This window comes from Neodiprion virginianus, chromosome 2, assembly GCF_021901495.1.
Source record: "Neodiprion virginianus isolate iyNeoVirg1 chromosome 2, iyNeoVirg1.1, whole genome shotgun sequence".
Classification (NCBI taxonomy): domain Eukaryota; kingdom Metazoa; phylum Arthropoda; class Insecta; order Hymenoptera; family Diprionidae; genus Neodiprion; species Neodiprion virginianus.
This window is the reverse complement of record NC_060878.1, coordinates 25,455,059-25,468,663: the sequence shown is the minus strand read 5'-3', so window position 1 is coordinate 25,468,663 and position 13,605 is coordinate 25,455,059. Positions and strand designations below refer to the sequence as shown.

The 13,605-nt window shown below is 37.5% G+C and overlaps 1 protein-coding gene across 11 annotated transcripts in view; it reads left to right on the top strand.

Annotated features, from left to right (window-relative positions):
• LOC124299065 (tyrosine-protein phosphatase Lar) overlaps window positions 1-13,605 on the top strand; it is a 471,758-nt gene that overhangs the window by 356,414 nt on the left and 101,739 nt on the right. For all 11 annotated transcript variants that reach the window (XM_046751947.1, XM_046751952.1, XM_046751956.1 and 8 more), the window contains 2 exons: window positions 5,169-5,300; window positions 6,205-6,363. In XM_046751947.1, the coding sequence (XP_046607903.1) occupies window positions 5,169-5,300; window positions 6,205-6,363 (291 nt within the window). The remainder of the gene's footprint in view (window positions 1-5,168; window positions 5,301-6,204; window positions 6,364-13,605) is intronic.

The window sequence follows — 13,605 nt, the reverse complement described above, 5'->3', positions numbered from 1 at the left end:
TAGTGGCACTCGAGCCGTCATTGATCACTGTTGTCACATTATGTAGAGATGGGTAAATGGATAAACGGATCGATTTTTCGTCCACATGGGGTGAAAGCGCGGATGGAAGTCCAGGAAGGGAAGGTGAGGGTGGCCAGGTTTATCGCAAACAATTATACGGGTCTTATTCACGTCAGAGCGGCTAAACCCATCGGGCGACGAACCGCACTCGTTGCTGCCAGCAAATATTAATTCAATTTAAAAGCGCTCTCGCCGCGACCCACATATCCTTGCCGTGTAATTACAACTATACATGAGTGTTTTCAAAGGCACCCTGCGAACCGACCAGCCAGCCAACTCGCCTGGTTCACCGCATTCGAGCAATGCGGTAACGCTGACTTAGCCAAGCTGCTTTGCCAACAAGTCCAGAAATAATTATTCAAAAACAAAGTGAGCGTTATGTATTTTTTATTTATATCCAGCAACTGCACTGATCAGATTTTCATTCGGCTTATGGATGCACAATGGTGTTTGTTGACATTTCATTCCGGTATTTCGGTTTCTGTTTCCACGGCAAAACTGAAAACAATGTACAGTTCCATCACTTCAAACCGCGAATCCTTCCGTGACTGTTATTCCGATCATATTGTATAATTTTTATACTCATTGACGAAGCTTTTAGGGAATAGATTTCTTATCTCGGTTTCTATTATTCATATGTCGACGAAATCGTCCCATTATGGTTTCTATTATTGGCATGCAGCCAATCCAAGGTTTCCAAGGATTGCAAAGAACAAAAAAATTATAAAAACACGTTGTAATCCTGTAACCGAAGCTTAGCCAATACCATTGAGTATAAATAATGAATTGCATTTACTCACGCAGACTGTCACTACATCATAAAAATTAACAATTTTTCACAGTCAGTCACAATTTTCCGAAATTCTGAAGAAACTGCGGATCTTTGTTTGGGCAATACCAAAACGGGATGAATTTCCGAACGAAGTATCGAAAGCATGCGCGAAGAAGAAAGCGATGACAAAGGACCTCTTGATCCTCCACAGTGCATAAAAAAAAAAATTCTTTTCTCCGTAAAATTCGGGTGACCCTCTCGAATGTTCCGGAATCGTGGCTTCTTTTAATTAGCGAATATTCATTGGCGATTCTTTCGTTTGACGTGGACGGGCAGCACAGGTCATATTGAGTGAAGGAATATGTGCAAGAGGACACAAGTCGAGGCTTTGTCTCGTCCGCTCCTGTACGTAGGAGGCTTCGCTCTCGTGCAAATTTCAGTTTTCATTTTATTTGCTCCACCTTTTTTCCTTTATACTTTTATTGCTTCGGTTTTTGATCTTCGTTATTGTTCGTTTGTATTTTTTCACTGCCACCAGGTATTCCCACGCACCTCTAACTCTCTATGGCTATCCTGCACCTGAACAGAAAACAAACGGGCAAACGAATAAACGAACGGTTCCACTGTACAGTTGCAATTATTTTCTCTCCCGCTGTCCACATTGTTTGTCACGTATCGAAGCCGGTTTCGATTCTCTATCCTCACGCCCGCGAATCGAGAGGATCGCTTTGTTCGCATTCTCTCACCTTTCTCCAAAGTACATTTTTATTGGCAAATGAATATGAACTGTTAGCTGGCGATGTCGAAATGAGCAGTGTTGTAGATTAGATTTGACGAATAGCGTAAATTACATAACTTTGTTCGATGAAAACTGAATTTCGAGCATATAGTTTGTTAAAATTGATTTATTGAGTCCCTAAACAAATTTGTTGAATTGACCGAACAGGGTACTTTTACGAACACCAACAATGTGACTTAATAAATTGCAGATAGTATTCGTAGATAAAAACGCAGTTATCTATGATATTGTTTAATTAACGGGTTATGAAAAAATACTTAGCTATTTTTCTTGTATTCTGATCATTTATCAAAGTAAACTTATACTAGTCTCTTAAAACTTTCCTTTAGTTCACTCTTGACGTCGATAATTAAGTTTTAACATTGTTTGAAAATAAATTGCGGAATTTAAAAAACAAATGAGAAAAATCTATTTTTTCCTTTCAATTCCTTTCAATTCCTTTCACTTGTTCACTATAACTTGAAAAATTACTGAACGTGAATAATTTGCAATAAGACGAGACGTGTTTAGCTAAGTTTGGAAGCGAGGTGTATCGTTTTTCACCCCATCCTACGGCGCATTGGCAGCCTTCCATACTTTCTTCTAATACTTGTTTCTCACGCTCAGTCATACCAGAAACCAAACCGGACACATCGAAACTTCCAAATTCAATTAAATACAATCAAGAGAGACAGCTGACTGTTGACGGAATAGAAACTGTGGAGAAAAATGGCACAGAAAAAAGTGAAAAGAAATCACAGATAATAAAAACTAAATCCTAAATCGTGATCCGGTATTTGATCCGTTTATTTTTAATTTTGTCATAAATTATTCTAATGGGTGTATATATATATATACATATATCTATATACATATATATATATATCTATATCTATATGCTTATATTACCGGATCCCGCAGGTGCGCTTAACGTGTCATTACAAATAAACATACGCGCTGTAAATTTATGGACAAATCGTGCGATTAAGCCAATAATCTAAAATACCTATCGGCCCGATACGTTCGCCCTGCTTTGTCCTAAGCACTCGGAGAAAATTTCTTTCTATTAAAAAAAATCAATTCGTAGACGTATTTCTAGAGCTTTTTTTCTCTTTTTTTTTATGCGGGAATCTAATATTTTGTTGCCAATAGCATAATTTCATCGTATAAAATATACTTGTAAATACGAAATGTCGACTTTAATTTTATAAATTTAAGATGCTAATACTTTTTCGTGGTATTATCAAAATATTGAAGCACTCCCCGGTAGATTCGACTAAATTGCTTCTAATAATTCAGTAAGTCCATCTAGCTGATCAGGATTAGTCAAGTTTACAAAATCGTGAAAACCACTAATTGATTACCGCAATTAAATAATTTTACTCACCTAATAACATATACATCGTGAACCTAGAAAATGTTATGTTAAAGTGGTAAAATATTCTCTGTAAAAAACTTTAGAACTATGCAGTGTCAAACCTTCTCCTAGACATGACTAAAATATCGTTGTTTTGTATATGCAAAATAGTTTGATTAAAATTTGTGATTACTCCAGCACAAGGTTTTTGTGGTTTGTACATTAATCTCAAAATTTATTCAGGGTGAAAAAATTTTGATTGTCAAAACTAAACATTTTTCTGGTTTCGCCAAGGCAATTTTCCGAGAGTACCTAATCCCTTCGTTTCAACCTCACGCAGACATTGCTCTAATTTTCATTCCGGATGAAATTACGCTTCATATGTACAAATTTTCCCACCACCTGCAACGCAGCGCGCAGAGCACAAGATTATTTTTTATTTCTCTAAAAAACAAAAAAACAAAAAAAGAAGGAAACCAAACTATCGAAGAAAATATCCCTGATCCTAACTTGCAACGGACTGCATTATATCCATATATTATATCCAATCCACGTTCATTTTATTGTCATATATTCATTTTCTTCGTCACGTGTCAGGGACGTGATCGTCATATTTAATATAGATCAAATCCGCCGTTGTACCGTGCTATTGTGTTGATATTATCATTATTATTATTTATTACCTTATTATTATCATTATTGTCGACATTATTCTTATTGTTATTCGTATGAAAATACAGTAGCGCTCAAAACTATTTTGATAACATAAAATTTCTCTTAAAATAAAACACTATAGGACAGTGACTTGAGTATAGTGAAGAGCAGTATAACTGCGATTATTTGAACGTGTCAGGTTTCGACTTGTTTGTTTACACTTTGCGCTGCCGGGAGAATGTAACTTTCAGCGAGCTCAAGAGTATTTTGATACGCAGTTAGCTCCGTGAATTCGTGGACGTTAGTTGCTTCTTGGTTCTGATTTCTACGGATATTTACTTACAGCGATTATTTCAATATGCCGAAATGTAAAGAATATTCCAGTGACTTCAGAAAAGCCGTGATAAATGCACCAAAGCAAGGACTGAAACAGACCGAAGTTGCTCATATTTTTAAAGTGTCTCGTCAACTCTCTAGTGCACGGAATAAATTGTGTAATAAACAAAAGACTGTCGAAAATAAGCCTCGCAGTGGACGTTCAAAAAAAAAAAAAAACGTCTCCTAAATTCGATCATATCATAAAAAAGTTATCATCAAGTGATGTTCGCAAGTCGGCTGTAATGATACAAAGAGTTTAAAATTTTTTGGAGTGACGAGAGCAAATTTAATTTAATGTCATCCTGATGGTATCAAGTATGTTCGACGTCCTGTAAATAAAAAATATTACCATCGGTACCAAATTCCCACGGTCAGATATGGAGGTGGCGGTGTGATGGTTTGGGGATGTTTTTCACGCTCTGGAGTTGGACAGTTTGTTCGAATTGAAGTAAATATGGATCGGTTCGTTTACGAAAAAGTATTGAAGACTCAAATGCTACCATACGCTGAACACCACGCGCCAGCTGGACGGTATTTTCAACAAGATAATGATCCCAAACGCAAGTCCAAGTACGTTAGTGATTTTTTAAAACGCGAAAGAGTCAAGGTTTTAGAGTGGTCAAGTCAAAGTCCAGATTTGAATTCTATATAACATCTGTGGTAACAGTTGGATCGCAGAATAAGAATAAAAAATTAATCGAACAAAGACGCTTTTTATGAAGTTCTCAAAAGTGAGTGGGATAAAATTCCGATGGATCGATTCCAAAAGTTGATCGACTCAGTGAGGCTGTCATAAAATCCAAAGGATATCCCACTAAATATTTATTATCTTATTACGGTAGATAATAATTATGTGTTAAAAAATACGTTTTTTTCAACAATGTCAAAATACTTTTGCTCCACCATTTTCCTCATTAAAAAAAAGTTCACACTCTATTACGTTGCGAACAAGGGCTATACTTGGTCACTGTTCTGTAGAACATTGAATATCAATGAATAAAATAAATGATTGATTTTTATGTTTCATATTTGTTTTTAATTAATCCAATTAATATGTTTTTCAAAATACTTTTGAACGCTACTTTACCTTCGATATAATTCTGTTTTGCGCATGCGGATAATGGCAATGAAATGAATGTTAAGAGGAGGGAAATTATTTTTGTTCGCAGATCCACCGGAAATTTTGAGAAGACCGCGATCGCAGCATGTCAAGGCTGGTGGAATAGCGTCGTTTTACTGTGACGCCCGTGGGGATCCCCAGCCCCAGATACAGTGGCGAAAAAATACCAAGAAATTAACAAGTGAGTAAATATTCAAACAATTTTTTCCCTTCTGCCTTCTCTCTCCTTCGATCTATTTTTCAATCTTTCCAAAAGAAAAGCTGAGGAACAAAATTTATAATCTCGAATGATTTTGATTTCTGACTTTTTTTTTTTTTTTTTAATTTATTAACAAACAAAAGTAATTCTGTTTATTATTTTCAAAGCATGTTATTATAATCGGAACAAGCACTTTAGCCCGGTGGTGAACGCTTAATGTACACAGCTGAATAATTTTCAGGATTTACTGAAATTACTGCAAAGCTAGGGCGAAATGAACAGTTCCATGCTAGTTCAAACACCTCGGTTTCATACGGTTTTCCATTACCTCACCATTATTGCTGGTATTCATGTCATTTCAGAGACAAGGTTTTATTTATTTATTTTTTTTTTTTTTATTTTCGCTTGTTTCGTTTTTTATATTGTAATAATCTACGATAGCCATTTTACAAGCTCTAGATGCTTCTGTACTTTGTCCGTCAAAAATTATTCAAGGTCTATGTGGTTTTGACCTGTACGGCATGACCAAAACATCTCGAAATTCTCCCGTTGTTGATAATTTCGTACCGTCTTCATCGCACCTAGTTTTTATAAGCAGACAACCACTAGTGGAATGAAATTATGCTCCATATCGGGTAAACGCACAAACAAAGAGCGTCGTAGAAGTAATTGAGGTAACGGACCAGAGAGGGGTACGGAATTGAGGCTGGAGAACTGGATGTTATTGAAATCTCGCAAGCTTTTCTCAATTGTAATCAAGTAAAGTATTACATTTTGCCTTATTTTGCGGGTAATTGACTTCCTGCAATTAACACGTTGCTTCATGTCCCGTGAATCTGGCAACTACTTCTTTGAATCCTTGGTTCTGACTCAATTTCTTTTGCAGCATCCCAGCCTCGTTACTTGGTGCAATCCTACCCCGGTGGTGCTTTTTTGAGGATCGAACCTGTGCGCGATGTTCGAGACGATGCTACCTACGAATGTGTTGCTGAAAATGGCGTCGGCGATGCCGTTTCGGCTGATGCCAAGCTCACCGTCCACGAACGTGAGTCCTTTTTACATCTGTTTTGATTTGCTTTTCATTATTTGTTACGATACGTCGGTGGTGTGGAAATCGTTTCAATATTTGGCATGTTATAAGTGGGAATACAGGCACCAAGCACCAAGTCTATAGGATTGGACTGACGATGACGTTGCACCATGTGTGCCTGGTGATTAAGTAGCCAGGCCAGTTGAACTACTTATCAACTTATGCACTCCTTTATAACCATGAAGCAATTTCTTTAAAAATTACATTCTCAATATTACCTACACAAAACAACTCAAACTACGCCGGTCATCCAATTACGATCGATTGAGAAACTAAATCAAGAACAAACATTTGTACTTTATTGCTCGTAAGTTTTCACACTACCTGATTGATCATCGACCAAATTACGGACACACCCAAAATACTTGTACGTAGCATCTCATTTTATCTTCGTCTTACCAGTCGTCTCTATACATGTTACGTCCACCATATGTGACCACCAGTTCAGCCAGCGCGGATTTAATCCTCTAAAACCGGAATCGTTTGCAGTTTGTTCTTATTCAAAATGCAGTCTATTGTGACGTTCAAATACATAACGAATTCATTGTTCCCAGCTGCTGCAGAAATTTATTTTAGTTTTACACAATTGAAAATACAAACCGATCAAATTCCTTTACTGATTGATTATTTGAAAGCTTTAATAAGTTCATTGAAATGGTCATTTACTGATTGGTGCATTCAGCCTGTTCTCTATGACAGGGTATAATACCGATGAAAATATAATTCGCGTAATTCTGACGATATTGAACAGTGAAAAGTGAACGCAACTTTGTTACATTAAACGATGCGAATGTTCACGGTAAACGATGGATCATCACCGAAGCTATTTACAAATCTACACACGATATCAGTGACTATATTGACATTCCAGAAATATGCAATTCGTTCGTACTGACACAAAATACAACGATACGAAATAACCCAATCATTTGATTCGGTATAACCGTTGATTGTTCTCAATGCCACTGTTTGTACTTGATATGATACAGAAAAAACCGTATTGTGACTCGTCCAATCAGCAGCATGAAATAGTACATTTTACAACACCCGTTTAGAAATAAGCTGTTTTTCCGCACTGCGCGGAAAGAAAGCACTTGCGTACGATCCACAGGTTTCGTAAATCGAACTTTCCAGATAGTGGATGCAAAAAAAAAAAAAAATTATTGAACTGTAACAAGTATATCTTTCTCTGTAAGTGTGAATATACTCGACATATATAATGTACTATGTTGTTTTGGAGAACCTTCAAATTCAACTCACTCTACTGCTATTTCTGATTTCTAGTTAATTCATCTCGTTAATATTGCGTTTGAAACAAACGTGCAAAATCAACCCCAGCCGCACTATTTTAAAGCATGGCTAGCAAACCGCGACGAGAATAATATGGAGGGCGTACTTTTACTTACGATTAAACTTTTCAGTCCTGACAAAGGCTTAAATAGGTAGAAACGGAAGCGAATGGAGTGTTTTGGGGGGTTGGTAAGATATCAGGTAGGCACTAGTTAGGGTTGTTTTGGGTTTACGAGGCGAGCAACTTGCCAAAACTCAAATCGTAAAACTACACCTGACAACGCCCGTTCTTCCGCCCCTCCTCAACTAGCCCCCAGAGTATTTCCATCTGCAAGAATTCCAGTCCTTGCATCCACGGTTTTCGAAGTGGGAAGGAGAAGGCGGCGGTTTCCGGTTGTCAACCATCCTGAAATTTTATCTCTCTGTCCGTGCGCGTGTGTATATGTCAATAAAAAAAACAGGGCGCGTACGTGATCCAGGGACGGTGTTATCCCCTCCCCTCCCCCCCCCCCCCACCCCCCTTTCCCGCCGCTTACACGGATCGTGATAGCGGACTTCTACCGAGTTTCAATTTATTTGTTGCGCAAACTTGATTCGCCCAGCCGTAGAATCCCATCGGGCGGGCGTAATATCATGCACAACGGCCGTGATTTGCTGGAAAAATAATTGTTAATATTTAACTCGACGATTCGCTGCAAGTGAGCAAAACTCTTTCAGAATAAACGTAAATGATCAAACTAAATTGAATATACGCGTTTCAAATAAAATTATCAAGCGAATAACTCGTTGCATTGGTTTTTGCTTTCTCCCTCATGTACGCGAATATATTTTTGGTAATTTGAAAAACTCTCCGTTTCTTGCTACGTTTCACCTCAGAACCTTTTATGCAATATACATATTCGTGCCGCGTTTAATTGAATTTAATAACCTCTTCTGCCGAAGATAAGCACAGACTATGTTTCTTTCTGTTTTTTTGTGGAATTTAAAATGCCCAATCATTCGATTCAGTTCGTCAGTCCAACTCCATCGATAATGTAAAAATGAACACTGATACACCGTCGTGGATAAACTGAAGCGTCCGCAATATCTACTTTTCCTCGTTGATTCAAACAAATTGTTTGTCGTTGACGAGTCTTGAGCTCGACGAGTACTCCTGCCGTTGCTCACGTTGCTGGCAGGTGGGCGTGCGATGCAAAATTAATTATTTACTTCCTGGCATTGTGCAGAGAAAACCCTTTGCAAAGCGAAACGCAGTAGTGGTGTTTCTTGAAATCCGATTCTCAATAAGAAACCGACAGACAAAACTTCTCTCAAAGTAGGATCAGATCTACCCTGATTCGGACTACAGTCAACAGATATCTTAATTATTTGACGCCGTGATTAAAGGGGCCAAATCTTATCGCCAGACAAAGAAATTATCTTCAAAGAGCACGGCAAGGTGATCAGTGAAACTTGTGTAATTTCTACATTTTGAATGGTCGTAAAATTTTGAAAATTCTCAGATTCTGGATAAGTTGAATACTTTATCACAATCAATGGCAAATCTGTCGAAATAATAGGAAAAATAAACTGCGATTGAACAACTTTAGAAGTTACGTCAACCGGAGACGCTAAATGGCATCAAATTTTACACTTTTTCTTACGCAACTATGAAACTGACCTGTGTCTTTTTTATTAATTATTTTCACGACTCAATTAATTTTTCTCATTAGTCATCCGAAGCGCGGTTGATGATAAAGGATATGTTCTAACACCTGAAACTTCAATGGTTTAGAGTGAGCGTATTTTTTACCCAAAATAAACAGGCTAGCAACAATATGATTTTGTAATTGTGTAACAAACATGACGTGTTGCGATCATTTAGCCACCTCTGTCTCTCTCACTCTGTTTGGGGGGCCTTTTTCCCGTGAAGTTAATCACTCCTCCTTGGATTCGTCAAGAATCAGAATAGTGTACGGAATTTTACGTATGCACGTGACATTTTGCCTCCGATATCTTGGAGCTTAGAGCTTTCAATTTAATTTATGTAAGGCGTAAAGTGGTCTCTTGGCATTTCGCCGCTCTCCAGTATCCGTGTTTGTGGAGAAAGAACCGTCCAACCGTTCCGAAATCAGCAATGACACTCGGACTCACGCAACAACATCACTCAAGTTTTTGGCAAATGACACTGAGGACTCTCAATGAAATTGCAACCAAAAGTCCGAAAGATTTCCTCCGAACGACTGCAAATTTAATCAAGATGATTATTCGTACGTTTCTCGGCAGGAAATGGAGCACGCGTATCAGGAACGTAGCCTATAGGGGATAAAGTTGAATAAATATTATATTTTCGTAAAAGGGTTGTTTTCGATATTGTACAATTTCAATTTTTCTTTTTTTTTTCTTTTTTTTTTTTTCGTCGACCCCCGCTACTCCGAGACCCCACGTCCATTAAATTTTCCAATATTTTGTGAACGCGATGAAAGCGACTGATTGGAGTTTCTGCGTACAACTCCTCTCTCTTCCGTTCATCCCATGCGATAACGCACCGTTCTCCATTCGCGCTTGTCCCATTCGGACCATTAAGCGACCAAAACGTAAATTGAAATTCATACACACTGTCCCGAGTTCTCTCTCTTTCTCTCTCTCTCTCTCTCTCTCTCTCTCTCTCTCTCTCTCTCTTTCTCTCTTTTATCTATATACGCACACACCTGTACACCTTTACATACGGTGTATATATGTTGCGGCCACTGGGAAGGTCCTGCCACTTTCCGATCACCGCACAGACGGTACGAAGTGGATCCAGCTTGCTTGTTTGCTATAATTTCGATTAATTCAAACCGCAAATTTTCAGGAAATCATAATAATTTTACAAATGAGTCAACGTTCGAGGCGTATCTTTTATACGCGTACGTATCTATTTTCTATTTGCTCGCTTGTTTTCTTCCGGTGTCCAGTTTTCTACTCAAACTGAAGCCCGATTTACTGCGAACATTCGGAAATCTAGTGTCTATGCTCCGCTTAAGATTCACTTGTCAATAGTTCGACCAAAAGAGCTAGTAATAGAAAGTACAGACCAAACAGTTATGAAGGAAATAAATCCCATTAATCGAATGGCTGCATAGCTCTAGATATCGCAAAAAAATCTTAACCACCAAGAGGCGCAATGGGTATGGGATAACCAGGGATGAAGTCACATTTTGACAATTTTCAAAATGAAGACATATCTCTTTTTTTTCATAATCATTCCGCAAATACTGTCTTTTTCTATACCGTCTGAGCTTTCGATTAATAAACACCGTTTGATCGACCACTTTAATTGTAAGATATAAATGATTGAAGATACAGGGGTGTGACTAATAAGAATAGTAATAGCCACTTGATGTACAATTTGTTGGACCAAGTGTTCGTGTATATGTATTTCATCAAATAATTCAGCGACCAGATCGTGAAGAGAGAACTAAATTTGTAAGGTTTTAATAATCAATAAGAAAAATGCACGAGATAGTTTGAAACAGTGTCAAGAAAAACCGATTTTTCATTTATTTAGCTGATTATTAACGAGTCATACCATAAAGTTTGTAATATAACATAAACTGAATCGTTCCTACTCGTCGCAAGCTAACAAACTTGGCTTGATAGTTCTAAATATGAAATACAAATAGACAGCAGAGAGTGTATAAATAAAACTATAATTGAATTTTAACAAACAACGACAAGTATTGTAAATACAGAGAAATATGAAGCAATAAAACAATAACAATTAAAATATATATGAGAGACTAGAGCGTTTTAATGACGTCGTGTATTGAATGGACATCGATAATTGATATTATTATTTGCTAGTTAGAGTGTTCAAAATGATTTTCCCGTTCTTTTTCCTTTTTTTTCACGTTGAGCGTCGAATTAAACGGGCTGTTGATTAATTTTGTGAGATTAAACTTTTGGAATTTATAGTTTCGCACAGATATAAATTAGACCGTTCTCCTTCAAATGTAAGCCTACTGCTTCACTTATCCGCTGAGACCTTATATTCTCACTATTTATTTTGAACAGGATACATCTTCACAAATCGTACCTAGCCTTGGTGCCTGTAATAATCGTTGAGCAATTCAATGTCTCACTGTTGTTTACAATCGTAAACTAAAACAGATATGTTAGAAAATTGAATGACGTTGAACATCAAGCCTTGAGCGATTTAAGACGGGCGCTGATATTTCCTCAACTTAGGGATCATAAGATACATGCTTCCTCCATTACTCCAGAGAAATTGAGAAAACGGAATGAAAAATTGTCCATTCAGTGTGAAATTCCTTGTATCAAAATTGTAGAGCTAGTAAAAGAATAACGTTGCAATTACTCGTTTTTCAATCTCACCTTTGTACTTGACGGCAAGCTTCGAAAGCAAGTTATCTTTTCCAAACTTTAAACCGTGACAGATGAAGTCAAGATACACTATTTAAGAAGAAAAGATCAACGTTTCTCAACACAAGACAAAAAAAGGTTCAACACCCTCAAAAGTACGGCATCCTCTTTTCTACTAACTACTTCACTTTCCCCAACGAAAAATATAAAATATTTCTCGCAATAAACGGTTGTTACAACCTCCCTGCTGATTGCCAGCTCCTTCTTAAGTCGAAATTAGTCGAAATAATTACACCCCGGGTTATTACTGTTCTGCGGAACGATCGCTCCAAGTTATGAATACATTCAATGGTTGGGTAAAGTGAACAATATTTTTAGGGAACCACGAAAGGCCACGCGGTATAAAAAAGCTCTTTTACAAGATACAAGATACTCTTCAGTTTTTTTTTTTTTTTTTTTTTTGACCTAAGAAATAGACCGTATGTTCGTTAGAAGGAAAAAATTTTACTCTCATTCTTTTACACGGTGAAATTTTGTAATTCAGAAAGTCTCTTGCTTTCGAATATAGCATAAAACCAGTAAAATTTGTGAAACTGTTCATTTGTTACTGTTATTTAAAATTATCTGTGTCAAATTTCAACACGCGTATGTATGCAACGGACTTGCGTAAAACCTTCGGAACGAGATACGTTCAGTATGAGCATCACATAACTACATCTCAGAGTAAGTGCTCTGTTAATGAGACCCCATAAAAAAGGTACTTGCTATCAGCAATTCCCAGGGTTCCTGTTTTGTTTTAATAACCTTTTCACCCTCTCCCTTTCTGTCTTTTTCTCTTTCTTTGAATATCCAAAAGCGCTTGTGTACACAGCGTAAAACTTGAGGCGCGATAACGGTTCGGTGACAAAACTTAACAGGGCTGATATACATTTTAATTAGAAACAATTCAGCGAACAGCGAAGTGTTTGCCCAGGGAAGTAACTGGGGAGATTAGGGAAAAGGAGGGACGAAAAGCGTTTTTAGGTTGGTGAAAACGTCCCACCATTTAGCTATCAAAGGAGCAGCAAGTTCAGGCAGTAGCGGAAAATTGCTAGTCGACTTTCTCAATCGACATCTAAAGTAGAAAAACATTTTCGAACGTTGCTGACTAGCTTGCGAGTGTAAAAAAACAAAAATTTTGCAATACATTTCAAGAGCACTCATCAGCGACTTTACGTTAGAAAGATTTTTAAAAGACGAGGGTCGAGTTCTCCGCTTTGATGATTCCTTACCCAGATTACCTCCGTCTGTATCTGCTGAACCGGTAGAAAGGCTCTGGCAAATATTTGAATCCTTTCCATTATTACCACCAATTAAATTTATAACCATCAAAAGCGCCCCGAGTCGCCAAATTATTTCCCTCCTCCTCTTCACCTCCGCTTGATACTTTGCGAGTAACGAGGTATAATCACTCGAACTGAAAATATTCCATTATACTTTGCTCTCTCTGCTCGTACTCAGCGCTGTTGGTAAAAGGACTACTTATACCTTCTCACTAACGACTTCTCATCCTCATTTAAGTTG